This window comes from Ammospiza nelsoni, chromosome 10 (assembly GCF_027579445.1).
Source record: "Ammospiza nelsoni isolate bAmmNel1 chromosome 10, bAmmNel1.pri, whole genome shotgun sequence".
Classification (NCBI taxonomy): domain Eukaryota; kingdom Metazoa; phylum Chordata; class Aves; order Passeriformes; family Passerellidae; genus Ammospiza; species Ammospiza nelsoni.
In genome coordinates, this window is record NC_080642.1 from 20035192 (window position 1) to 20061680 (window position 26489).

Below are 26489 nucleotides of genomic sequence, written 5' to 3' on the forward strand. Positions count from 1 at the left end.
AAAACAGCAGAGCAGCAGCTTTGGGGGCCAGGATTTTCCTGGTGTCTGCTGGTTCCATGCCCCATCCCTGTGGGATGTAAATCCCATTTTTGCTCTCCTAGAGTTGCTTCCCAGGTGCAGTTTGCTTGTGGGAAGAACCATCTTGGTCCTAGGTGCCTCCTTGGGAGAAAGAGGAGTGAGATGCAGGGATGGAGGAAGGGTGGGTGGGAAAGCAGGGAGCAGTATGGGTGAGCAAAGGGGAGGAATGGGGATGGAGCAATTGGCCTGGCTGAGAAGAACAGGAGGGCTGGAGAGAGCTAAAGAGGGAGTGGAGACAAGCAGGAGAGCCCAGCCAAGAGAGCAAAGCACTCTGGATCTCTTTAGACCCTCTTGGCATCACACTGAACCCTCCCAACAAGGTGGCAGCACTTTGGGGGGCCCTGAACCTCCTGGGAAACAATAAACTGTGTTCCAAACATCACTGGGTGATGACAGACCTGTGCTTTTCCTCCCTCTTTTCTGCACATTGCTGCACTGTGGGGGGCAGGGCAAGGTCAATTTGATGCCTGATGGATAAACTCCCATTAGGCTGCAGACAGACTGATTTTTCACATTTTTCCCCTGTTTTGAAGCATTCCCTACTACACATGCATCCCTAGCTGGCTCCAAGCACCCCAAAATCCAGGATGCTCAACCTGGGTAGGAAAGCGATTGCAGCATGTGCCTGTCCTGTGTTTCTAAACCTGGGGGCTGTGATGGCTGATGTCAGAAATCCAGGGTGCCAGCAGTACCCTGTCAAGGTTAGTGAGCCTCTGGGCACTCTGTCAGTGCAGAGCAAAACAGGTGGGAAATTTGTGGTGAGCAACTAATGGAGTAATGAGAGCATCCTCTGGAACAAATCACCATGTGTTCAGTGGCACAGCAATTACAGCCTCCCAGCACAGCTCTGCCATCCCTCCAGCAGCCCCCTGGGATCACCTGCTGCTGGCAGAGTGCTCCAAGTGGATTTTGGGGTGAGATGGGGTCTCTCAGGGTATAATTTTTTGTGTTTTATCCTTTCCATTGCTTCACTGGGAGCTTTGAGACTGGGGAAGGAGGAAAAAACTCCCTGTTGAAGCACCAGCAGTTCAACAGGAAGGGATTTTCTCTGTCACCATGATATTTATTGCCAAGGAAGTGTGATGCCAGAAGGAATTGGCTGCTGGAGTCAGGGTTGTGGTGCAGAGCACTTCAACTTTTAAAGAGTGATAAAAAATTTGCCCTTGTCTGCAGTAGTGAAAAATTATCTAATCCAGTTTTCAGGATTCTTGGGATGATTTTAAGAGCGCAAAGGTCTTTGCAGGTGGGCTCACCATGGTTGCTTTTGGTGATGTGCTCCAGTACCTGAAATGTCACCCAGCTTTTGCTGGTGTGGGAATGATGAGCTGGGGGGCTGATGTTGGCAGAGATGAGGAGTGGGTTTAGGTGCCCAATCCCTCATTTTGGATGGGATGAGGATGAGAGGCGAGCTCTTCCTGGTGATTACTGAGCCTATGGACACATCAGAGGGTATTTGAAAACCAGCCTGTGTTGACAGGGAAGAGGAAACTTGGGCATTGTTTTCCCCTCTGTTCTTTCAATATTTTGATCTGTGAGCTAGTCTCCATTACGATCCTGTAAATCCCTTTGTAATCCTGGCTGGAGCATCAGCTGCTCTTGTAAAAAAATTTATGGGGCAGTTAAAGTGTATGAGACAGAGCCATAAAGGGATTTATGAAGTGGGAGATGCACAGATGGCTTCATTGCAGCCTCCCCTGCCTCTGAGGTGCAGAACTTCTGCCCCAAAGGGCCCTCTTGGGGGTGAGGATGCTCCTGCCTGGTCCTTCCTGAGTTCTTGATGCCCCACAGCTCTCCCCTGGTGACTGTTTGGCACCAGCAGTGCCCACTGTGAGGCTTTCATGCTTCCTCCTGAATTATTTCACAGCTGGGAGCTGATTTAGATTCCTGGTGAAGAGGTGATGCTGTGGTCCATGCATCCATCTGTATGCCAGCTCTGGAGGGATTCTGGAAAGCAGTGGTGTGATGGGATCATGGCCTTGGAAAGGTCCTGAGCAGTGTAACTGAGGGCTGTTAATCCCTATAAGGGTGAAATACCTTGGGGAGGGGACCGGGCAGTGATGTCCCTCCTGGTCTCCTCCAGAGATGACCTTGAGGGGCTGCTATGCCATCCCCAGTCCCCTTTTTGGGTGAGAAATGGCACAGGAAGCTGACCTCCCCAGGGGGACGCCACAGCCCATTGCAGGTCCCTTTTGGATGGCACCACAACACTGGTGTCCAGCTGAGCCCTGTGTCCTCACTGTGCCCTTGGCAGCTCCGTAAGCCCCTGCCATCCAAATGTGACATCTGCAAACCCATATGGGAAATATGGGGACCTGGTTTTGTTTTTTCCCCCTTGGAAAGGGGCAAGATCCCACTCTGTGCATGTCCCTGCAGCATGCCCAGATCCTGTGACCACACATTGCCCTGGGCTCAGGACACGCGTGTCCCAGCGTCCAGCCAAGCCGTATTTCACGGATCCACACCGCTTGTTGGTCATAATTGCTGCACTCTGTCAATTTAGTAGCAGCCACAAAGCCATCAGAGGCCTTTTTGGGTAAATAAATATTTCTTCCCTAACACGTGGAGCCTCGTAAAGCCTTCACTGTAAAGCCAGCGTGCTGTAGTTCAGGTCTGTAACTGCTCCCGTTGCCGGGAGGAGAAGGAGGAGGGATAATGGGAGAGGAGTGGAGGGCAGAGTTGGGTGAATTGGTGGCCTGGAGGGGATGATAAAGGGTCTGGGTAGGTGAGTACAGTGATAGCAGCCACTTAGTGGAGAGTGTGGGGACAGAAGGGTCTCCAGTTCTTGGCCATGGTACAACTGCTGTTGGTTTTCCAGGCTGCCCAGAGACTGTGGGGATCCACTGAACCTGGTATTGTTCAAGGTCAGGTTGGATGGGGCTTGGGGCAAAGTGGTTTAGTGGATGATGTCCCTGCTCATGAGGGATGGTATGGAGTAAACTTTGAGCTTCTTCCAAGCCAAACAATTCTATTAACTCCATTTCTGTAATTCTCTCCCTTTTGCTGCTGTTCCTGTCTTCCTTGTGACAAGGCTCTCCAGGGATGAAGATCTACATTGACCCCTTCACCTACGAGGACCCCAACGAAGCCGTCCGAGAGTTCGCCAAGGAGATCGATGTGTCCTTTGTGAAGATTGAAGAGGTCATTGGGGCAGGTGGGTCTCTCTGTGTCCTGCTGCCCATCCTTCCCTGCCCTCTCTGCTGCTCCTGTGTGGCTGTGCACCCACCTGGAGCAACTTTCTGGGGAAGCACACACGGTCCTTCACCTGGAGGGCCTCAATGATGCTTTAAACATCAGGCTTTGCTGGATTTGTGGTGGGTTAGGGTGGATATGAGGTTGTGTCATGCTTTCAAAGTTCCTCTGAGGTGGGAAAGGCTCCAGGAATGTATTCACTGGTTGACCGTGGGGCCTCTTGGGATTTTCCATGTGGCTTTTCCATGAGATAACAAGAAAAGCTCGACCTCACTGTAGTCTGTGCCATACTCCCCTGCATATGTATATATACACACACATGCGTATGTGTGTGTGATCTGTGCTGTTTTATTGCCATTTTTAAATAACTGTGTCATACTCTTAGAGGAGAAAGTGAGAAGCCAGGGAGGGGAAGCTGTGAGGAAGCAATGAGTCTGTTTGGGATCAAGTTCAGCAATGTATCACCTGGCCTTTGCTGCTCATCAAGGCAAAGTGGCAGCAAACATGGCTTAAATATAATCCCTCCACAGGCAAATTGTGCTTTGGTGAAGTGAAAGCCCTCCTGCGTTCTCTGTATTTTAAATCAGAGAGCAGCAATGTAAACAGCCCAATTATTTCCCACCCCAAGATAAGTGATGTGCAGAAAGGCAGCTGAGATTAACAACACTGACACCTGATATTTGAGGTAGTCCTTAAATGTGGAGGCACTTGCTCTGCAAATCCTCCTTGTGGGGGTTTGTACAAGTGAATGCCTGTGTCGATGTTGGGCTCTGTCACCTTGAAGAAGGTTGCAAACCCAAACAAGTCCCCAGCAGCAGACGTGGGCCCTTTTAAAGAGGACAGGCGGGCAGATTTGTAGAGGAGAGTGTTGTTGAAGTGTGAATTGGCTGCCATTTCTCGGCTGGGCAAAGACTCCTTGCTCTTTGCAATGTTTAGTGTGGAGGAGGAGGTGGTACTCTGGGGTTGATTGATCAAAGGTTGGACTCAGTGATCTTGGAGGTCATTTCCAACCTAAAAACTTCCACCTTGTGCTCTCAGGGGAGTTTGGAGAGGTGTACAAAGGGCGCCTGAAGCTGCCCGGCAAGCGGGAGATCTACGTGGCCATCAAGACTCTCAAGGCTGGGTACTCGGAGAAGCAGCGCCGCGATTTCCTGAGCGAGGCCAGCATCATGGGCCAGTTCGACCACCCCAACATCATCCGCCTCGAGGGGGTGGTCACCAAGAGCCGGCCAGTCATGATCATCACAGAGTTCATGGAGAACGGCGCCTTGGACTCCTTCCTGCGGGTAATTTAGGCCACAGTAGATCTCCCTGGAAGCTGTGGGAGGTGGGGCCACGTGGGCTATGGGATGTGGGAATGAGATGTTGGTGTCCCATTTGTAAATCTCAGCCTGTTTTCTTAGTTTGGAAGCTGGCTGGAGTGTGCCATACATCTCCAAAATGTGTCTTTTGGGGTGCTTACCTCTGCTGGAATCAGGCAGGGCAGCTGGAGTCCTCTGGGGAGGTGCAGCATCCTCCTGAGGTCAGGGTGAGTGGCCCTGGTCCCACTGTGGGGTTTGATGTTCATCCCAGTTCCTGCTCTTTCTGCTTGCAGCAAAACGATGGGCAGTTCACAGTGATACAGCTGGTGGGAATGCTCAGAGGGATTGCTGCTGGGATGAAGTACCTGGCAGAGATGAATTATGTGCATCGAGATCTGGCTGCCAGGAACATCCTGGTCAACAGCAACCTGGTGTGCAAAGTGTCCGACTTTGGCCTTTCGCGCTACCTGCAGGACGACACGTCTGACCCCACCTACACCAGCTCCCTGGTAGGTACCTCCTGCAGGATGTTCTCCTGCCCAGCAGTCCCTGTGGCCTGCACCTAGGAGAAGAGTGCTGAGTGTACAGTCTGCCACAGGTGGGAGTACTCATGAGTGTTCCCATCACAGAGGCTCATGGTCCACATAGGCTCATGGTCCTGGCTGTAGTTTCCACAAATTATCCTCTTTTCGCTACTTTCTCTTCCTTCTTTTTAGAAGTTTCCACCTCCCTCCTCCCTAAGCACCGTTCTGTCTTCTGCAGCTTGCAGATAAGCCTCTTCCCTCTCCTCTGTGGAGGAAAGGTGCACAGAGGAGTCCCTGGAGAGACAGGAAGGGGAGGCAGGAAGATCACAGCAACTCCTGGCAGCACAGCAATGGTGTTTTAACACCCCTTCCCCCAGTGCTCCAGGTCTGGTCTGCTTTTTCCTGCTGGAAACTTGTTCCAAGCATAAATTAAAGAGCGAAGCCTAACGGGAGTTCTGCCATTTCCCAGACATCCTTCTCCTCCTTAATTAACTCATTTGTAGGTAACAGCAGCTCTCTTCTCCCCCTGCTCCTGGCTACCCCAGGGGACCCCCAGCTCCCCACCGTGGCCATTGTCCTGCTTTTGAGACCCTGAGGGGTGTTAAGGATGACCAGAGGGGACAGAGATGAGCAGCAGGCTGGCCTCATCTAATGGATTAATAGAAGAGTGTGAGGTGGGTGCCGGCACGAGGCTGCACCAGCTCCTGCCAAAGCAGTTCCTTGGGCTGCTGAGCTGTGCCCAAGTGCCAGAGCTGGCTCCAGCTGCCAAAATGGGAAAGCCAGGGACATGCCTTTAAGGCTGACTCAATGTTTTGGCCTAGTTACAGCCCCTTACTGTCCCTGCCCTGCTCAATGGGATATTCCTGTTCCCCCCAGACCTGCCCCGCTCCCTGCCCAGACCCTTCCTGCAGGCAGCAGCCTTTGAGCAACCACCCAGCTTTTATTTTTCCTTCAAAGACCCCAGTAGTAGCTGCTGAGATGAGGCATGAATTAGTCTTTCCCCCACCTTCAGAGATAAAAAGAGATTATCTCATCTGTGTTTTTATTTAATTTGGGCCATAATAGATCTCCCCGGCAGCTGGGAAGTGATGCTGTGCCTGCGATTGCATCACTCTGCCTCCCACAGCAGGCTTTTTGCTCTGGGGAAAAGGCAGGAAAAACAACCTAGCAGTTAATTTCTCCATTTGTAGTTATTCAAATCAAATTTTTTGCCATTCATCCTTCAAGAGCGGCTGATGCGTCCTCGGAAAGGCTGTGGAAAATGATTGTGCTAAACGATTCACAGTGCAGTCCTGCCCCCAGAAAATTCCCGTGTGTCTGTGGTTTTCCTTATCCCTTGGCTCTTTTTGTGGTTATTTTATGGAGCTTTCCCAGGGAGCAATCCCTCTGTGTGTGCTGCCCCTCCTCACATCCCTGCACCCTTGGCATGGCCTTTGGCCCTGGGACCTGCTCTGGCTTGGTGAGGTGGCTTGAGGTGCTGAGCCTGATTTTGAGCCTTTGGGAGACATGAAGAGCTCTCTGCCAAAGGCACTTTCCTACAACGGTACTTTCCATTGGCTTTTAAAGGTGTTTTGCTTTTTGCCTTCCACTCCAAAAGTAGGGCTGGAAGGACCTTCAAGCAGCTATGGGAGCCCAGATGAATCTGTGGAGGATGCTTTTAGTTCAGCCTTGTTTCCGTTGAAGGCCAAGGGATGGGGATGCCCGTGGCTCCTCACCTGTGACAAGCACTAGCCCAGTTGTGCTTAGTCTTGTCACCTGGTGACTCCCTGGGAATGGACCTGGGAATGGGCCACTGGTGTGCTGGGTCCTGCAGGGCAGCTGGAGTGGGGTGGTGTCAGTCAGTGGGGTAGATCCTTGGATAAACCCATTTGTTTTGTTCAGCTAAGCTATTTAGGCAGGTACAAGATACATTCATGCAGTTGTTTTTGGCTCCTGCCCCCTCATCCCATCAGGTGTCACATGCCCACTCCTTGGTGGGGTCCCCAGGAACCCACGGTTTGTGGTGTGTGTGGGATGGCCCCAACTCATGGGCATCCAGCCTCCTCTGCCTAGGGAGACATTTCTCAGCTGAAGTTCCTTTTTCTGCAGGGGGGCAAGATCCCTGTCAGGTGGACAGCACCAGAGGCCATCGCCTACCGCAAGTTCACCTCGGCCAGCGATGTCTGGAGCTACGGCATCGTCATGTGGGAGGTGATGTCGTTCGGGGAGAGGCCCTACTGGGACATGTCCAACCAAGATGTAAGCACTGGGGGTCATCCACACTGCTCTGGGGGCTGGGGTCTGGCTCATTCCCAAGAAATCCCTGCCTGAAGGGCTCTCTGCTCCTTCCTGGAGCCTCAGCAGCACTCGGTTTGGAGATGAAACAGGCTGGTGAGTGAGAGGATGCAAGGAGGGAAATTGGAAAGAAAAGCCAGTGGGCTGGTAATTGGACTTCAGCAAGCTGCGGGGCCTTTGAAAATGTTCAGAGGGTTTACAAGCGGGGAAGGAGCTTTGGAAGTGTGACTGCTGCACTCCGGCGAGATCTGCCGAGATAATGAGTGGCAGCTCTCCGCTGGGAGGAACTGCAGCCGCGGAGCATCAGAGCACAGATTAACCTCGGAGAGCACCCAGCTCCTCCCGCTGCCTCGGCTGCTGATCAGCCAGGCTGGCCGTCCCTTCCCGGCTGCCTGCAGCCCCTCTGCCTGCATGAGCAGCTCAGGGAGCCCCCCGAGTCCATCATCCCTTCATCCGCTTTCCCCCTCCCTCATCCATGCTCAGGTCATCAACGCCATCGAGCAGGACTACCGGCTCCCGCCGCCCATGGACTGCCCGGCCGCCCTGCACCAGCTGATGCTGGACTGCTGGCAGAAGGACCGCAACACCCGCCCGCGCTTCACCGAGATCGTCAACACCCTCGACAAAATGATCCGCAACCCGGCAAGCCTCAAAACTGTGGCGACCATCACCGCTGTGTGAGTGCTGGGTGTGGGGCTGCTCCCTGCCGCCCTCCCATGCCGTGGGGAAAGGCTCCCTGAGCACCTCAAGAATCCATAAATCCTTAGATGGGGGCAGCGGAGTTCTGTCTTCACTCTGCCTGACAGTCAGACAAAGAACATGCGGTTTTCAGCCAAGCAACAGCAGTAGTTCTTTGCTATTCATTCTTTTTGGTCTGTGACCATTTGGGTGTGGTGGCTGCTCTGCCGACGCCTCATCCCTGTGGCTCCCAGGGAATAAGCTGGAATACAACGTGTGAGCTTGCAAAGCACTGCTTGGCATGACAGTGTTCCCATGGGACAGGCCTTCCTCATGGCCTTCCATGGGTGTGTGTGCTGGGGGGAGCACAGGGGTAGCAGGGGTGGAATGGGGAGTGTATCCCTGTGCTAGGCAGGGCAGCCCCTTGGTGCCAGCCAGGCGTGTCCTCAGTGGTGTGTCCTGTTTCAGGCCTTCTCAGCCCCTCCTCGACCGCTCCATCCCCGACTTCACTGCCTTTACCTCAGTAGACGACTGGCTGAGCGCTGTGAAGATGAGCCAGTACCGGGACAGCTTCCTGACTGCTGGCTTCACCTCCCTGCAGCTGGTGGCCCAGATGACATCCGAGTGAGTTGGCCATGCCAGGGCTGCCCGAAGCAGGGTGCTGCCCAGCTGGGGAGGTGGGAGGTCAGTTCAGGGCAAAGGACAGGTGTGAGCATCCCTTACATTGGTCACCCAGAGTCTGGAGGTGGCCATATTCACTATTTGGGGGTCAATGTGTGGGTGTCTCCCTGCTCTCAGTGATGCTCATGGGGCCATGCTTGGGCTCTGTAGAACTGAGCTGAACTTACCTCCATAGAATTCACAGAATGACTGGATTGGAAGAGACCTTAAAGATCATTGAGTCCAATCCACATCCTAACACCTCAACTAAACCATGGCACTGAGTGCCACAAATCTTTTCTTAAACACATCCAGGGATGGTGACTCCACCACCTCCCTGGGCAGACAATACCAGAACTTCATCATCCTTTCTGTAAAAAACTTCTTCCCGATATCCAAGCTATATTTCCCTTGACGCAGCTTGAGACTGTGTCCTCTGGTTCTGCCTGGTGAAAGAGACCAACCCCCCCTGACTACAACCACCCTTCAGGAAGTTGTAGAGAGTGATAAGGTCCCTTAGCAACAGCAAACCAGGTTCACTACCCTTGGATTGACTTTCCTCTGACTTTCATCTGTCTGCTTGTCTTCCAGAGACCTCCTGAGAATAGGGGTGACTTTGGCTGGGCACCAGAAGAAGATCCTGAACAGCGTGCAGTCCATGCGAGTACAGATGAGCCAGTCTCCGACCTCGATGGCATGACATCCCTTGTCCCACGGGGAGGGGCCGGGGAGGGCAGAGGTGGGAGGGGAGGAACTGACATGGGGCAGCGCTGCCAGAGGAGCCACTGCTGCCTGGGGACTGCCACTGCAGCCCGAGGGTGTTCCTGGGACTCACCTCTGACTGGTGACTTCCGTTCCTCACCAACAGAAGCACACTTACCAATGTCATGGGGGACAGCGTATAAATACGTATAAATATGTACAAATCATATATTTAAAAAGCAAAGCAAACCACAAAAAAATCATAAAAAACAATGAAGACAAACCAATGTGCGTTGGGGAAGCAAACCCAAACCCTAGAGACCAGACTCCAATCCTGCCACCAGTGAGCAGTGGTCAAAACTGAGAAGGAGGAAGGGGCTGTTGGGGAAGGGAGAGGCACGAGATGGAGCATCCTATCCGGAGGAACCACCTTCCTTTTTCTTCTTTTGCCCTTCCTCCCTGTCCCAGCCCTCCTGGTTCACCCCGCTCCCCTCTCTGCTCACGGACTGGGTGGAAGTGTCCTCAGATGTCTCTGCAGCTCCCTGCCATCCCACCCGGGTGCCGCTCCGGCAACTACCAAAGGACTTCACTGACCACTGCATGGGGGATCCGACTCAATCCAGTTAATGTCTTCATATTGAAGAAGAGATGTACCTTCAATAGAAAACCTTGGGTTTTGGTTTTTTTTTTTCTCTTTTGCTTGCATTTTTTTTGCAAAAAGGAAAAAAAGGATTAAAAAAAAAAAAAAAACTCTCCATCCTGGAAAATGGAAAGAGGTGTTCCCGTGTGTGTGTGTGCGCGCTCGTGCGCCTGTGTATGTTGTCAACCCTCCGTGGACTCGCTGCTCGTCCATGACCGAAGACCAGCGCTGACCCTGCAGCCAGCAGCCGGCCAGGCCCGGGGCCAGGGGTTGTACCCACAGCCCCCAGGGGCAGGAGGCAGCCTGGAAGCACCTGGTGATGGAGGAAGGGCTCAGCATCCTGCACGTGGGGAGGAGGATGCCAAGGGCCAGCCGGCATGGTGGGGATGGGACGGGACTGGAGGAGCCACCGCGTGGCTGTGACTGGGTTGGTGGCTGCTGGAGGAGGAGAGATGCTCTGGGAAATGGACTGCTCAGGCCTCCAGGGCCTCGGTGATGTCTGGAAGATGGCTATGGAGGACTTTTTCCCCCATCTTGTGGACCTGAGGATTTTGATATTGATTTATGGACTTAGGTTTCATGGCTTCAGAGGTAGGTCCGAGTATCTTGTGTATCTCTGTCCATCCATCCGTCCTGCTCTGTATTTTTCTGCTCTTTCTTTATAGCCTCTTTCAGTGGATGTTTCCTCATATTTTAATTTAACCTTTATTATTCTTTTTTTTTTTTTTTTTTTTTTGTTCCTCCATTGGTCTCCTAGGCAAATTGATCTGGTTAAAATTGCCCAACACGTGTTTAGTGTTTACCCAGAATATTGTAAGGCTGGGCCATCTGACTTCCCCTGCGGATCGCGCCAGGAGTTTATAAAACAAATGAACTCTTAATAAGGCTTTTACTTAGAGGGCTGTGTGCGAGTTGCAATGATCCATCACCGTGCTCTCGCTGGTGCTGTGCCGCGTGGTGGCAGAGCAGTGGCAAGGGCTGGCTGTGCCTCAGGGGCTGCAGGTCCCAGCTGGGATTTGGTGGTGTGGTGGCTCATATGTACATGGAGATCCTCTGTCCTCTTCACTCACCCTCATCCCTCTCACTCTTCCATCCCCACCGTGGCAGTACTCCACATCTGCCTGTGCCATGGGGATGTCCTGCATCCATCCATGTCCTGGAGGTGTTCCTGAGCCACAGGGATGCCCCATGTTCAGCTGTGTTATAGGGGCTGCTTTACTTCTCAGCCCATGTCTGTCTGTGCTGAGGTGATGTCCTGTGTCCATCAGTGCTGTGAGGATGACTCACACCCACCTGGGCTGTGGTTTTTCCCATTCTGCCATAGGGCTGTCCATATCCAACTACACCATGGGATTACTCCATGTCCATCTGCCCTATTGTATTCCCATCTATGCCAGGAGATGCCTCACCAGATTTGCTTGCTGCCTCTGAACACAAGGAGAGAAGTCTGTGCTCTGTTTGCTGCCAGCACCTGTCCACATCTCCTGAGTGGGGACACTCCCTCCTGTGTTGGGGCTGTAGGGTTCTCTGTGGCTGGGTGGACCATGAACAGCACATGCTCAGTTCATGGTGATTCATGAGGAACACGTTTGTGCTCATGGTTCATCACCACCAGCAGGTGAAGGACCCTTTGGGGTGCTCTCTACACCTCCAGTTTTTTTTCTGCCATTGCCCAAGGCAGGTAACCCGTGCTCTGCTGAAGAACGGGAACTAACAAGATGCAGGAATGAGCTTGTTTGAATTCACTGAACTCCCCCCAGAGAAAGAGGCAGAGAAAAAGCCCCCTTGTTTACAACAGCAGGGACTGCTCCTCTTCCTGTCTGATAGGCGATTGCTAATACCTCTCGGGATGCTGGCGGCCCAAATCTGTATTCTGGGATGTTGTCACACGGAACACAACATGCAGATGGAGCGGGTGCCACGCATGCTAATGCGCCACCCCGCCACATTGGTATTCGCTGGCACTGAAGGGTCCTTTGTGGGTTTTTTTATGATTTCTCTTTTATTAGAAGGAAGCTAAAGGCATTTAAAGGAACGAGTGACAGCCACATAGGATAAATATCAATACTGCACCTTTATGGCTCCCCTGCCGCTGTTGCCTGCCCTGTGAGCACCTGCAAGGCAGCTGCTGCAGCCTGCTCGGTGCTGTCCCTGCCCCAGCACGCCTCAGCAACCCTGCTTTCATGTAAACCCTTTAATGCAGAACCACAGTGCCACAGGGTGAGAATGGATCTCTTAGACCATTGAGTCCAGCCTGTCACTGATCCCCACCCTGTCAGCCAGTCCTGAGAACTGAGTGCCACAGTTCTCTGTTCCTTCACATCCACTGTTCCTTCAACACCTCAAAGGATGGGCTTTCCACCACTTCCCATTCCAGTGTTTAATCACTCTTTCAGTGAAAGAATTCTTCCTGGTGTCCAACTCGAACCTCCCCTGGCACAGCTTGAGGCCATTTTGTGGTGAATATGAAATGTGAGTCATTCAGTCCTGCCCATCCCACTCAGCAGATCAAGTACCCTTGAGGGGTCAAACTGGGTGCTCAGGTGCTATCAGAGATGCCAAGACCCTCTTGGTTCAGTTTCCCAGGGATGATGCTCCTTGGTTCTGGGCCACCAGCAGTGCTCCTGGGCATTGCCAGGGCTGGTGGCCCTTCCATTCTGTTGCTCTTTCCCAGCTGTCCAACATCTGATGTCTCCTGAGCTGTGTCAGAGCAGATGATTCCCATATGCCACCACTCCTCACCAGCTGTCCCTACATCTTGGCCTTGTGCTGGGATCTGTATGTGTCCCCTCCAGGGTCATGCAAGAGCCCAGCAGCAGACTGGTGATGCTCTGGGGTGAACAAAGAGGATGTAGGTGGGCTCAAATAAATCCCTGCAGTGAAGAGCCATCATGGGTCAGGGGAGTTGCTGTCTAGGTGATGCTTGAGGGAGGGTCACCACAGGCCACCTGTTCTCTTGCCTCTCAATTAAAGTTGTTTTATCTCAACCAGAAGATTTTATGAAAGGCCATCAGTCCGTTAGTGGAAAACAAAGAGCAAAGTCCAAAATAGCTATGTTTGGTTTTTGCTTTTTCTTGAAAAAAAACAGCATAAAAATTTCAGATGATTTCTGACAGATCATTCTGTTACTTTAGAGGCCTTTCTTCCACAAAAATCAGTTTTCCAAACTGAAGCCTTTCTGACTGGAAGTGACTGTGCTATCCCTGCCTGGCCATGGCAGCACTGTTGTGTTTGACCTGCTCCTCCTTTTCCTTTGTCAGATGCCAGGGAAGAGGCTCTCACCTTGACTTGGGTGGCACCTCTTTGATGCTGCTCAGTTGCTCTTACTCCGGCGAGAGCCTCTTCCTTAGTGTAAAGATGAACACTCCAGTTTCACATCTTTTGATTCACACTGGTTGGTGTTGGACTTCCTTTCTTTGATCGCAGAGGAGAAGGGATGGCTCAGAAGCTCTTTTCTGCCTGCAGAGTTATGGTTTAAAGGGAAGAAAAAGGAATTTTCGATCAAAGAGGACCCCAACTGCACAGGCCTTTCCTCTGGGCTGGGTTCCATCCATCACACAGGGTCCTGATATGTTCTTGCGCCATGTGGAAGGGCTGGGAGGGGCCCATTGCTGGTGAGCCCCACTGGGTTGGATCCTGATCCCTGCCACTGCTCCTGAGTGAAGCTCAGTCACAGTGCCTTGCTCTTTTGCTGCATCCCACATCTGAATATCCATGCATGGATGTGGCTGTGTGCCCGGGTGAGCCCACCTCACCCTCACCCCTGATCCTGGCCTTTCACTTTGTGCTCTGCAGTCATCAGCTCCTTCTCTCCATTTCTATGGCAACTGTAAAAACCTCAACCCTTTTGTGTCTTTTTAGGGGATTTTTTGTGTGTGTGTGTCTGGGTTGGCTTTGTCCTTTTTGCATAGAGTGTTAAATCAAAAAAGGGACTTTTGGCTACCAAACCCCTGCTTTGAGCTTGGCTCAAGGTCTCATGTGAGAAGCAGTGGGCAAGATCCTTACAACTGGACTGGGTGTTGCCAAGTTGCTCCACATTCCCAGCCCTGCTGTTACTTCCCTCATCCCCCAAAAATCTCCATTTGCAATTCAGCTGCATTGTTCTCCCCTGGGGCTTTTCCGTGCTTTTTCCACTGCCCATCCCTGGGTGTGATGGAGGAGCAGCAGGCTTCTCCACAGCAGTAATTAAAAGGAGATGTGGTGCCTCTGCCAGGGAAGGTGAACCCAAGCCCCTCGCATCTCTGAGGCTTGAATGTGGAAGAAGAGCGTGTATTAATGGCATAATTATGTGCCTCTTCCCAGATAAAAAAAAGGAATGTATTTTATGCCATTTAATGACCTTCAAATTAACAGTTCTTTGAAAGCACTTATGTATATTTAATTTTAAATATTTCTGCAAGTCAGAGCAGGGGTTGCGATGAAAACAGCAGGCAGCCGGTTTTTAAATAAGAGTGATCTCAAACCATTATTTTTGAGCCTGTCAGCTCTTGATGCCTCTAATGCTCCTTTGCCAAGGAGAAAACAGGGCCATCCCTCCCCCTAGCCTGAGTCCCATAGGATCTCTTCTGCTTTCTGCTTTTCCAGGTGTTAGATTCAGAGAGAAGGAAGGGCTGGGTTGGGATTGGGGTTGGGTTGCAGAATCTCAGCAATAAGTTTGCCTGCATCCCAAGGACATCTCTGTGGGAACATCCCAGTTGGCCCATGGTCTGGGATAAATCGTTGGGCATCACTTAGGAAAGGTTTTTTGCACTGCCATCAGCCCCTGCTGTTGTTCTGAGATGAGGACAGACACGTTTCACTTTGTTAAGGTCTGAATTAAGGCTTTTGCCTCTGATCCATAAAAACTGCCGATATATCTGAGCCACTCTGTGTTCACTTGGAAATCATTACTCTTAAACATTGAATCTGAGTTAAAAAAAAAAAGGATCAATCAGCTTCTGAGACGAGGAATGGATTTACAGACCCAGAAATGTTCTGTAGCTCCAAGGCCACCTGTCCTCCTTTCCTGCTGGAAAGAATGGGGCCCAAGGAGTCACATCCAGCTCCAACACTCATCCAGGTGCTGCTTGTCCTTGCTGCCCCAGTGTCCCCACTGCATGAGGAGCTGCAGGGGGATTTAGTGGTCAGGTTGTTGTCTGCTGTGGTGCCTCTTGTGTGAAGGATCCTGCCAGGGTGGATAGTGATCCAGTACTTGGATCATTCCCAGTGAGTCTCCTCAGAATTTTGGAAGTTCCAGAAATTTCTTGACTGATGATGGGGGAGAAGCCAGCTCCGCACTGACAGGATCCTGTGGCAAGTTGTTTCACACCATCAGTGATTTCTTTGTTGCTCCTGTTTTGGCTTTTTCATATTTTTGGGGTGTTCTTTGGGATCATCTTGGCTCATCAACCCTCCTGCCATGGGGGAATGGCTCTGCCTCTCCCAGCTGAGCTCAATCTCCTCCAAAGCCTGTCTGGGAGGTGTGAGAGCTGCTGTTGGGTTGTGCTGTCCCATTTTTGATGTCCTCAGGGTTGGCTCTGTGTCTCAGGGGAGATCTGCTGGCTCCTGTCCATCACTGGGCCCTGATGGGCTGTGTTGCCTTCCCAGAGTTTGACATGGAAAGGGGAGCTGCTCCAGTCAGGAGAGGACCTCCTCTGCTTTGCCTGGCAGGAAGAGATGTGAGGTGGGAGCCGTAGCAATCAGTGTGGTGTCTTGGTTCCTGTCAGAGCAGCAGATTGGTGCTGGGGAGGGAAGTGCACCTGGTCCTGGTGACCATGGTACCCTTCACCTGTGTCTTTTGGGGTTGTCAGAGCTGCTGGCACTTAGGTGGCATCCCAAGACTGTCACTTTTGGCTGGCTGTCTTCCATGGACCAGCACTTTGAGCACCCCTCCAGCCTGGGCACAGCTGCCCCCTTCTCCCCATCTGTCTCTGAGCATTTTCTGCTCTCGTTCCTCTGGCCATTGGAATTCAAACAGCCCCAAAGCCCCTGGCTGTCTCACCCTGCTGCATTTCTCTGCTGTAGTGGCTGTTTTGGGACATCTCCGTGTCCTTGTGGACCCCAACACGTGATCAGCTGCATTGCAGGTAACACAGCCGTGGAGGGGTGGCCCTGTCAGTGGCAGAGGCAGGATGGTGTTGAGGTCTCCTGGCCTGTCTCTGGAGGATTAGTGCTGGAGGAGGTTAATCTGAACAAACCAGCCCTGTGAATTTTAAGTGGATTAGCTGAACTCTGCTCCTTCCCAAAGCAGACAGTGCCCTTTTGGGGCGCACGTGGAAGTGGATTAGGCAAAAATCTCCTTAAGGCTGCGTTAATTCTAGATAAGTGTAAGGAGATTAACGCCCTTCCACTTAAAAAAATTAATTGGAGTGAACTTTTCTCTGTGTCCCCAAGTAAACAAGACTCAGAGCTTTCCCCATCCAGCAGCTGGGCTGTGCCTTTCCCTTCTCTGCCCCCCCATCCCCTCAGTTGCGCAGGAGCTGCCATTGTGGTGGGGGAACCTGCTCCTCTCTGATTATCCTCAGGGGCCTCATTAGGCCATTGAACCCTTGTGTGAAGGTAGGGAGAGAGGACAGGAAAATTATGGTCACCATCAGTGCAATTATCAATGCTAATTAGTGCCAAGCAGGACTGACAGCAGGAGGTGCAGCCCATGGCAAGTGTTGTCTGAGGAGCCAGGTGAGCCTCACATCACATCCTTGTGGGGCTTCCATGGACAGGCAGATGTGGAACATGCACATATTGCTTGGTTTACTTATTTTTCCCCACCATGCTTTGGCTGAACTCTTCAGATTCCACAGTCTAAATATCTGGGAGCCAGCCAGAGGCTGCTGTGGCACTCAGGCTGGGGTTAGTGCCTGGGTGGCAGTGCCATGTCATGTCCCTGATGGGGATGGGGTTTTGGGAGGCCCCAGGGAAAAGGGGGTGAGGTGAGACTCCTTTTGCAGAGGGTCTGGAAATGGACTGGTGCTCAGGGACAGCTTTGGGTCACTCCCAGAGTTGCCTCCATCCTTCCCCATTCCCACCATTTTCCATGGCATCACACGGGCACAGCGGCTGCGTTTGCAGAGCCACCCATCCTTGATTATTTTGCGTATTTGCAATTCTGCCCATTCCCAGGAGTGTGGAAAGGGAGAGGCCCGGGGGGTGACACGCTGCCTGCATCCCAGCCACTCTGTTCGACAGCTCCTTCCCTCTTGGAACGCCTTCTCACCGCACAGACGCGGCCCTTTCATTGCTATTTGTGTCACGCCAGCTCTCGGAGGCTGAGATCAAAGCCCTGCCCGCCTCGCAGGGGTTCCCACGCCGGGAGGAGGAGGAGGTGGGATGAAGGATGAGGAGGTGGCTGCATAGCTGGGGATGACCTGTGCTGCCCCCAGCCCCCCCACCCCAATCCTCATCCAGCTGTTCATGGCCTGTCCCTCGGGTCTTTTGAGATCCATCCTTTGGGATCAGCCCAAATCATCCTTGGTTGTCCCTGGATCATTTTTGCCCGACAAAGAGAAGGGCTGCAGCTGCTGTGGGAGAGCCGAGCCTGCAGCCACCACCACCCCCGGCAGGGCGCGGGTTCCCCAGGGCAAACAACCCCCAAAGCCTTGGGCAGCCCTGCTCTGCCGGGCGGTCGGGAAGGAGGGCTGAGAGCCGGGAATGCCGCGGGGGAAGGCGGTGACGGGGCCGGGAGCAGCGCCCGGGGCCGGAGCCGTGCTCGACTCCGGCTTTAATGTGGCAGAATCCGGAGCCGATAGAAATCACCGCGACTCGCACCCGTCCCCCGGACCCGCCCGGCTCTAGTATCCTTACGTCAGTCGTGTTTCTCTTACAGCTTTTTTCCCAGGTGTTTTGCTGTTCTAATCCCACTAACGTTAATGAGAGCTGTGAGACCAAACCTCCAAGCATGGCACCAAAAGTTGGCCCCCTGCGCCCAAGAAATAGCCAGCAATATCTTTTCCCCCAGCTCAAGTTCCCTTTTTAAAAAGATAATCTCAATTTCTCTTCCCTTTTCTCTGCCCCTTTTCCCACGAAACACTACATTACTAAATAAAACTTTCATTACTACCTGGGTTTGCTAAAGAAAAAAATTATTTCCATTCAGGAGAATGATGAATTTTAATAGGAGTGAAATGTCAGGCACAGCTGGGGTGGGTTTCTGAAAGCATTGGTATGTTTGGAGAGGCACAGAGATGCCCAGCAATAATTAGCCAGTGAGCCCCCTTTTTTTGTGACCCAGCAAAGGGACCCAGCAGTCAATTGCTTTGTTATTTAGTGTGCTGCCTTTATGTTTCCAAGGTGCAATTGTATATTAAAAGCATCTTTGCCTCTCTAAGTGGCTAAATAATGGGATTTTGCTGCTGTGTGGTACTTGTTGGTTATAGGGTGTGGAGAAGGTGCTCCTAGGGCTGCTCCTCTGGTTCCCAGACCTTTTGGTTTCCCCCTGGCAGCAGAGAAAATGGGAATTTTTTCTTTTTGTGTTACATTGGAAAAAGCAATTTGATGGTGCCTGGTGGTTTGCTCCTGCTCTACACCCGTGGGGGCTCATTTTGCAGTGGGAGGGGGTGGAAAGGCATCTTGGCTGCGGGGGGACACAGATACCCTCCCACCCCCAAAATCGCGTCCCAGCCTCCGCTCCCTAAAGCAACTCATCTTCACAAAGAATTCCATCTCTTTTCCCCCTGAAGAGAAATGGAGAGCTTTCAGTGAAATCATCACTTTTCTGACAGCATATTAATTAATCCCTGCTCTTTTCTTTTTTCTTTTTTTTTTTTTTTCTTTTTTTTTTTTTTTTTTTGAGAGGCTGGATGTGCTGTAAGAATCCTTTGGGTTTCTCTGGGCGCGGGGAAGGACGCGTGGCTCTCTGAGCTCTGGACCTGCCTATTCTCACCCTCTCCTCCTTCCTCTTGCCTTGCAGGGCGTCGAGTGCAGCATTGCAGCGGGGCAGCAGCGTCGGAGAGGGGGTCCCAGGGGCTGTTCCCAGCCCAGGATGCTCCGGGAGGTCCCGCAGCGCCCCGGTCCCCGTCCCCCCGAGCCGCGGCGTGTCCCGGGCCAGCCCTACCCTGTCCTGTACATAACCAGTGAGATGTCTGTAAAAGATTTCAACCCTTGGAATTTTTTTTTTTTGCTCCCCTGTCCCCCTCCCCTTCTTCCCCAATTTGTTGATTGTGTTGAAATTGTCGGAGTTTGTAACAGTATCTTTCAGAGAATATTGTACTAAAGAGAAAATTGCACTCAATAAAAAGGATGAAATAAGCCTGGTCCCTCGCCTTCCCCTTCCCAGGGGCAGCCTTCGTGCTGCCGGCTTCTCTTCAGCTCGGAGCTGGGGGAGTGTTGCCATGAATATTCATTTGGGGAGCTGGCAGCGCTCCACCGCTCCTTGACTTTACCTCGAATGTTGATGTCTATCAGATTTGGCTCCCCGGTTTGTAAATGAAGTGACTTTATTCTCGGCGATCCCTATCGGAGCTTGCTCGCAAAGCAAAAAAGCCGGGAGAAGGAGTTTTCCTGGCGCGGCTGTTTGTGCGGAGGGAGCGCCTTTCAGAGCCCTGCTGGGCCATGGCTCAGGGAAGCTCTGCTGGAAGCGCTGCCTGGGATCAAAGTGCTGTCCCTGCTGGCTCCGAACTTCCCGAGTCCTGCTGGAGCCTGTCCGTGCACCTCCTCCTGAACCTGCTTTCCTTAAGGATTATTGTAAATGATGGCTGGAAAATGGATTCTTCCTCGTGCATGGCTGCACTTGGGCATTTTATCCTGCTGGGATCAATCACACAACCCAGCCAGCTCTGTCACACTCTTGGGGTGGTCCTGTGCAGGCTCAGGAGTTGGACTCCATGATCCTTGTGGGTCTCTTCCACCTCAGGATATTGTGATTTTCTGATCCAGGTGATGCTGAGAGCAGCTGGTCCTGCTGGCACTGGGAACATCCTCCAGCTGACAACAGGGGCTGAAACAGGGGCTAAAGGTTTTGTAAATTAGAAATATGCAGCCACCAATGAGCTGGGATTTGGGGATTCAGAAATGGGAGCTGCCACTGAGAGCTCTGGAGGTGGGGTTAGGGGTTCCCATGGCTGGGGTTTTGGGGTGAACCCTGGGGAGGGAGGCAAGCAGTGCTTCAGCTGTAGGTGGGGCTGGCAGAGCCCTGTGGTCCCTGGCATCCTATAATTGTCCCACCAGTGGTGATGATATGAGGTGTTCTCCTGGCTCCTGTCAGGAGATTTCCAAGTCCTTTCTGCTTCTCCAAGGCCATTATAGCTGGGATGTCTTTATTACAGGGATTTGTGAGTTCTGTGTGCTGGTGGGGATTACTCCAGGTCCCTGTGGGCAGGACTCCACTGCCCCAGACTCACATACCACAGTGACGTTTGCCTCACACTTTGCACAGGGATAGAACTGTAGTTTTGGGTATTTTGCATGTCTTTTTGCCAAGCCCATCCCGACAAATGAAAGCAGACTCTTTGCCATCTTTGGATATTCAAGATGCAAATAGGCAGCAGCTGATGGAGGGTAGAGTGAAGTTGTTTGTGTCCTTAATTGAGTAGGCACTTGATTTAATGGGCTTCTGGTGTGGTTTAAATGAGTGTTCATGTTTTGTTGATTCCTCTGGGATTTGTGATGCTGGGAGGATGTATCCCTCACACAGGTCAGTCTGAGGTTTTCCCCTTTAGTAACCAATAGACGTTTACAGCCAGTGCTTCATGTTCCCGAAGTAGTTTGCCTTGGGAGAGCGTTTTAACAGGGTCTGGGAGAGCCCTGCTGTCAGTGTGGTGGTTAATGGGGCTCTGAAGGACCCTGGGGAGCTGAAAGCCCCCTGGCAGAGCCTGGATATGGCCAGGCAGTCCCTGACATGCCCTCACTCCCTGATTCAGGTTTATGCAGCTGCAGGCTCTGGAAGCTGTGTTGGATTTCCCCCAGGGGATTACCAGTCACCATCTCCGCCTGCGTCCCAGCTGGAGCAAGATGTCATTTATGGGGCCACACAGCCTCCAAAGAAACTTTCCCTGAGCTTTCAATACAGACACAGGCGACTGTCACTGCCAGAACAGAGCCTAACCTTCAGAATGAAAAATCTTTCCTTCATGGCTCTCAGGTTTGAAAAATGGGAGCAGCGTGTTGGCTCCGATTGCCCCGCGGCAGCTCCCAGAAATCCCAATGCACCCAACGCTCCAGCACAGCAGAGTGATGCCAGCCTAACTCCTGCACTGGAATAAATCCTTATTTACCCCCCTGCAAGGAGAAAACTGAGCCAGGACTGTGCTCAGCTCCATGGGGTGCAATGAGGAGCTTCCCTGGGCACTCTGGTGAGAGACTCTTGCTCTTATTCCAATGCCCAGCTCTGGCCCAAGGACAGCCCTTCCCATGGGAAGAGAGTGGCTGGGAATGTATTGGCTGTGCAGAGATGTGGCAGGGAAGGAGGGAGAGGTCAGACACACATCCCCTGGCCTCTCCCATCTCCCCTCCCTCCCACACTTGGCAGTGAAAGACAAATAAAAGATGAGCCCAAGAGGACCATAGGCTAAATTGTAATTGGAGCAATATGGGCCGATGATAAAGTTCTGTGCCAACCCACATTAACTGGCAGCATCTGCTGGAATTATTGGAGATGCCTCATGGCCTATTAAGAGTGCTGGGATTTTCCTGGAGGACAAGCCAGGGAGGCTCAGCAGTGCTGGAGAGCCGGGAGGGCTCGGATGGAGCCGGTCTGAGGCTGCTGCAGTGTTGAAATCTCCTCCAGGCCCTCGGGAGAGGTTTTAAGGGATGCTCTCAATCAAGTTGTCTCCTGTTGCCAGCCAAGGGGCTCATTCCTGTTTCTGTGGTCGCCCCACATACCCCTCCTAAGTGACACCACATCCTCTCTCTGCTCCAGGGTGATGGGGACAGAGCAGGATTTACTCCAGACAGTCCTTTTAGCTGGATTTCAGGTACTACCCTGATCCAACCTGCACAGCAGCCCCCTTTGCTGCCCCAAAGCCAGCAGCAGCACCCAGGGAGGGGATTCTGCCCCTTTGCTCTGAGGCCTCCAGAATAAGAAGGATGTGGAGCTGTTGGAATGAGTCCAGAGGAGGCCATGGAGAAACTCTCAAGTCACCCCAGCTTTGGGGACTATCTCTGCTGCTTGTGGACCCAGCTGGAGATGCTGCTGCCCCTCTAAGGAACAGGGGAAGTGGAAATCTCCCCAAAACTCCACATATCCAGGCTCAAGACCAGGCAGGCTCAGCAGTTGTGTACCCCTGCCCACATGCCCTTGTTCAAGTCTCAGGCAGGGCTGGGAAGTGCATTCCCCACCCCTGCCGAGGGATGTGCTCCCTGCCTGGCCCTTTGCCACACCCGGAGCTGCTCCCCAGCCCTTCCTCCCCCGGTGCCACGGCAGCCCATGCATTATTTACCACCCTCTTCCTGCACGCCAAATTATTCATTTCCCTCGTGGGCCCTTTCCCTGGCTCTCTAATCAGAGTTTCTTAGCTCCTTATAAACACTAATGAATTTATTTCTCCATGCCCTTATGAGGGAGATGGGGTATTTTATCTTCTTTATACACAGCGAGCTCAAGTGTGGCTTTGGGGACTTCAAAGCATGTTGGCAGCCTGGGAGGCCTGCAGAGCTGGTGTTGCACAGCCAGGGGAGCCCTGGGAGGCCTGCAGAGCCGGGGTTCCACAGCCAGGGGAGCCCTGCAGAGCTGGGGTTTCACATCCAGGAGTGTTTAGCACCCAGCAGTGGCCACAGGCATCAGCTGGCTCTGGGTGTCCCAGCACGGAGGGTGGGGGGATGTCCAGCCTTGTGCTGGCCCCATGCTGGTGGTCCCTGCTCAGCCTTCATCCCAGCAGCTCCATCCTCCCAGGGAAGCCACCTTCCCTTCCCTCTTCAGTGTCTGTTTGGTCACTTGGCTCTGCAAACACTGGCTGGGTCCAATGTCACAGGTGGGTGGCCCTCCAGGAGACTGCGGTGTGTGTGCTCTGGGAAGGCAAACAGGCCCCAAATTGGAGTCCAGCTGGAGATTGTGCAGGGCTGGTTCTTGATGTGGCTCCTGGTTCGATCAGTGAGGCTCACCAGGCAGTGCCTTAAAACAAGAGTAACCAAGGGCAGCACAAAATCACTTCAGCTGCTTCATCACCACTGGGGGCTTTCCCCCAGGACAACTCAGGGGATGTTCAGGCTGGATATCAGGAAAAGGTTCTTCCCCCAGAGGGTGCTAGCACTGCCCAGGCTCCCCAGGGAATGGGCACAGCCCCAAGGCTGCCAGAGCTCCAGTAGAGTTTGGACAATGCTCTCAGGGATGCCCAGGGTGGGATTGTTGGGGTGTCTGTGCAGGACCAGGTGTTGCACTCTGATCCATGTGGGTCCTTTCCAACTCAGCCTATTCCATGATTCTGTGATTATAAGTCAGGGAGAAACTGGTGGATTTTGTGGAGCCTGCTGTCCCCAGTGTGAAGCTCGGGTGTGTCTGTAGCTGTAACAGCATCCCTGGGATTACCTGTGGGCCCACCAGGAGCTGCCCAAGGTGCAGGAGCACCCTGTCCTTGCCTGATCCCCGTTCCCATTTGCTGCTGCAGACATTCCTTGACAAGCTTTGCTCCCCTGCAGTTGCACCAGGGACTCCAGGCATTTCCTTGCTGCTCTCTTGGACCTCTCTGCCCTGCAGAGTCCCTGGGACCTCCAGGCTCCCTGCCACCTGCCCAGCCATCCCTCGCTCTTCAGGTGGCCTCACTGTGCTGAGTCAGCAACTTTTTTCCATGTTCTGTCCCCGTTTCCTTCCTTTGCGTGTCCCCACAGCCTCTTCTGGACCCCTTTCCTTTAGGTTTGTTCCCCTGCCGAGCCCGGGCGGCCTTGCCGGGGCTGTGGGGGCAGCAGGGGAGGTGTCGGGCCTGCTCTGCCTTCAGGGAGGATTGGCAGCTCTGCCCTCAGGGGGAATTGGCTCGGTAAGGTAATTTCGGTGGGATGTGAGGCACAGCCGGGATGGGATGGGTTGGGCTGGCAGTGCCGAGTACTGCTCTGCTCCTTGAGCTGTGCTAATTACCCCCCAGCCTTAATTAATGAGCCCGGCCGGGCTGGCTGTGCCGTGTCACCCTTGGGGTGCCCAGAGGGACCGGTGCTCTCCCCGGACTATAGCATTCAGTGTGACCCCCCTGGCAGGGAGAAATGATGAGGAGGATTCCATTGATATCAGAAGACTAATAAATTACTTTATTATACTGTATTATTCCATACTGTATTACACTACATCTAAACTGAATGTGCACAAGCACCCAACTCAACTCTGCTGCACTGAATCTCGTGGCTGTCACCCAACAGTCCTGACACACACACACACACACACACACACACACACACACACACACACTTAGTCCTGACAGGCCAAAGAAACAAAACACCACCACTTTGGGTAAACAATCTCCATGTAGCATTCTACTTTGGCACAACACAGGAGCAGAGAATGAGATAATTGTTTTGATAATTCTTTTCTCTGCTTCTCTCACTGCTTCTCTCAAGTTCAGAGAATGTGAATCCCACACCAGATCAGTGCCCGGGACTCCTGGCAGCTGGCAGAGGTGGCCACTGCTCCATCCCTGGGACACAGGGAGCCTCCCGAGGAGCAGAAACAGCCATTCCCTGTCCCTGTCAGCCTCATGAGGAGCAGAAAGAGCCATTCCCTGTCTCTGTCAGGGGAATGGACACACCTCTGCTACTGCACCCGGGTGTGGGTGCTGTCACTCCACACAGGTGCAGCTCCTCTGCAGGAGCACCAAATGCAGGGACGGAATAAATAGGGTTGGGAGAGCTGGGCAAGAGAGCTGGAGAGGGACTTTGGACAAGAGGGAGTGGTTGAGGTGAGATTTTGGGAAGAGATTCTTGGCTGTGAGGGTGGGGAGGCCCTGGCACAGGGTGCCCAGAGCAGCTGTGGCTGCCGCTGGATCCCTGGAAGTGTCCAAGGCCAGGATGGACAGGGCTTGGAGCAACCTGGGATAGTGGAAGGTGTCCCTGCTTGTGGTATGAGGTGGGGCTGGATGTGCTTTAAGCTCACTTCCAACCCAAACCATCTTGGATTTCTGTTTCTGTGCTGAGCCTTCAGTGTGCCAAACCAATCCAGATTCATCCAGCAGTGTGTGGAGATTTGTCCCTGTGGGTCTCTACAACCTGATAGGTGGGAAACCTTGCACTGCTCAGGCCAGGAGCCTGAACATCCTCCCTCCAGCCTCCTGGCTCCCCATAGAACTCAAACAAATATCCTTCTCCTTTCCAGGAGCTGTTCCCTGGGTGAGCTCAGTGCTGGCTCCGTGGCAGGGTGTGCACAGCTGTTTTGCCCACAGATCTCCTGGGATGCTCTGCAGCTCCACACTCCTCCCTCTCCCAGCAAGGCTGCCTGTGAGATGCTGCTCCTGTTTGAGCAGATGCTGGCACCGATAGCCCTGACAAGCAGCAATTATTGCACTGACAAAATAAAAGTTTTGAGTTGTTTTGCAAATATTTTTGAAGCCCTGATACAGCAGCAGAAGTAGGCGTAATTACACATAAAAGTGTATCTCCTTTAATTATCTACTCAGGTGAACCATAATTTGAGAGGAAATGCTTTAAATCTGTTCATTTCTAATAATAAAAAATGAGGTGGGAGAGTGTTATTTTAATGTAATTAAGAGCAGACATGGCTGGATGGATGGCTGAGAGAGCAGGATCTGTGCTGTGCCCTGGGGACCTTGGGCTCTGTCCCCTCCCCTGCCACCACACAAGCCCGGTCTCTGTGCTGGACAGTCCATTAACACCAGACTGGAATTAAGTGTTCACACATGGTGAAAGCACTGTTTTGTGTCAATACTGAGTAGTTTTGTCACCAGCCTTCCTGAGCCCAGCTTTGCCAGGCCCTGCTCTGTAAAACCTGGGACTGCTGGGGTGGGGACAGCCTGAGACTGATCTGCTCTTGCAGGCCACTCTCCAGCCATGCCTGGAGAACCTCTGGAGGCCAATGTGGGACAAGAGCTGTCCTGGGGAAGGAAATCATGGAATGGTTTGGGCTGGAAGGGGTCTCAGAGCTCATCCAGTCCCACCTTCCACTATCCCTGACTTGCTCCAAGCCCTGTCCAGACAATCTGGGCACCTCCAGGACTTGGGCACCTCTTGCTGAGGACCCAGCTGCCCACACCAGTGGTGGCATCTCTAGGCTGAGCACTGCACTAAAACTGGTTCCAAGCCTCCAGTTCCTGCCGAGCATTAGCTGTAACTCTGATTTCCCCTCTTCCCTCCCTGAACTGCTGTCAGGAGAGGCACCTTAAAGTAAGTTATTTCCATCCAGTCTGCAGCTTTCCAAGAGAAGACTGAGTGTTGAACTTTATTTCTCTTCTAATGGCTCCTCAGAGCCCCAGATAAGATCAAAGCCTGGCTGCTTTGGGTGTGTGCTCCACACACGTGGCACATCTCCTGTGGATGTGGTGAGAGGGATGGATCATCCATCTGCTGGGGAGGGGAGCTCGGGCACCAGGGGATGAGGTG

General features: G+C 52.7%; 1 protein-coding gene and 1 long non-coding RNA gene across 2 annotated transcripts in view; both read left to right on the forward strand.

Moving 5' to 3' along the window:
• The window catches only part of EPHB1 (EPH receptor B1), a 70722-nt gene extending 61305 nt beyond the window's left edge, over positions 1-9417 (forward strand). Inside the window, exons 10-16 of the mRNA XM_059478930.1 lie at positions 3107-3229; positions 4306-4553; positions 4862-5077; positions 7181-7330; positions 7850-8043; positions 8513-8668; positions 9296-9417. Coding sequence (XP_059334913.1) covers positions 3107-3229; positions 4306-4553; positions 4862-5077; positions 7181-7330; positions 7850-8043; positions 8513-8668; positions 9296-9404 — 1196 coding nt within the window. The 3' untranslated portion in view covers positions 9405-9417. The remainder of the gene's footprint in view (positions 1-3106; positions 3230-4305; positions 4554-4861; positions 5078-7180; positions 7331-7849; positions 8044-8512; positions 8669-9295) is intronic.
• A 54-nt stretch (positions 9418-9471) lies between these two features.
• On the forward strand, positions 9472-19268 carry LOC132077632 (uncharacterized). The gene is made up of 2 exons (XR_009419085.1): positions 9472-10637; positions 18931-19268. It is a non-coding gene; the product is annotated as an uncharacterized LOC132077632 (long non-coding RNA).
• Positions 19269-26489: the final 7221 nt, after the last annotated feature.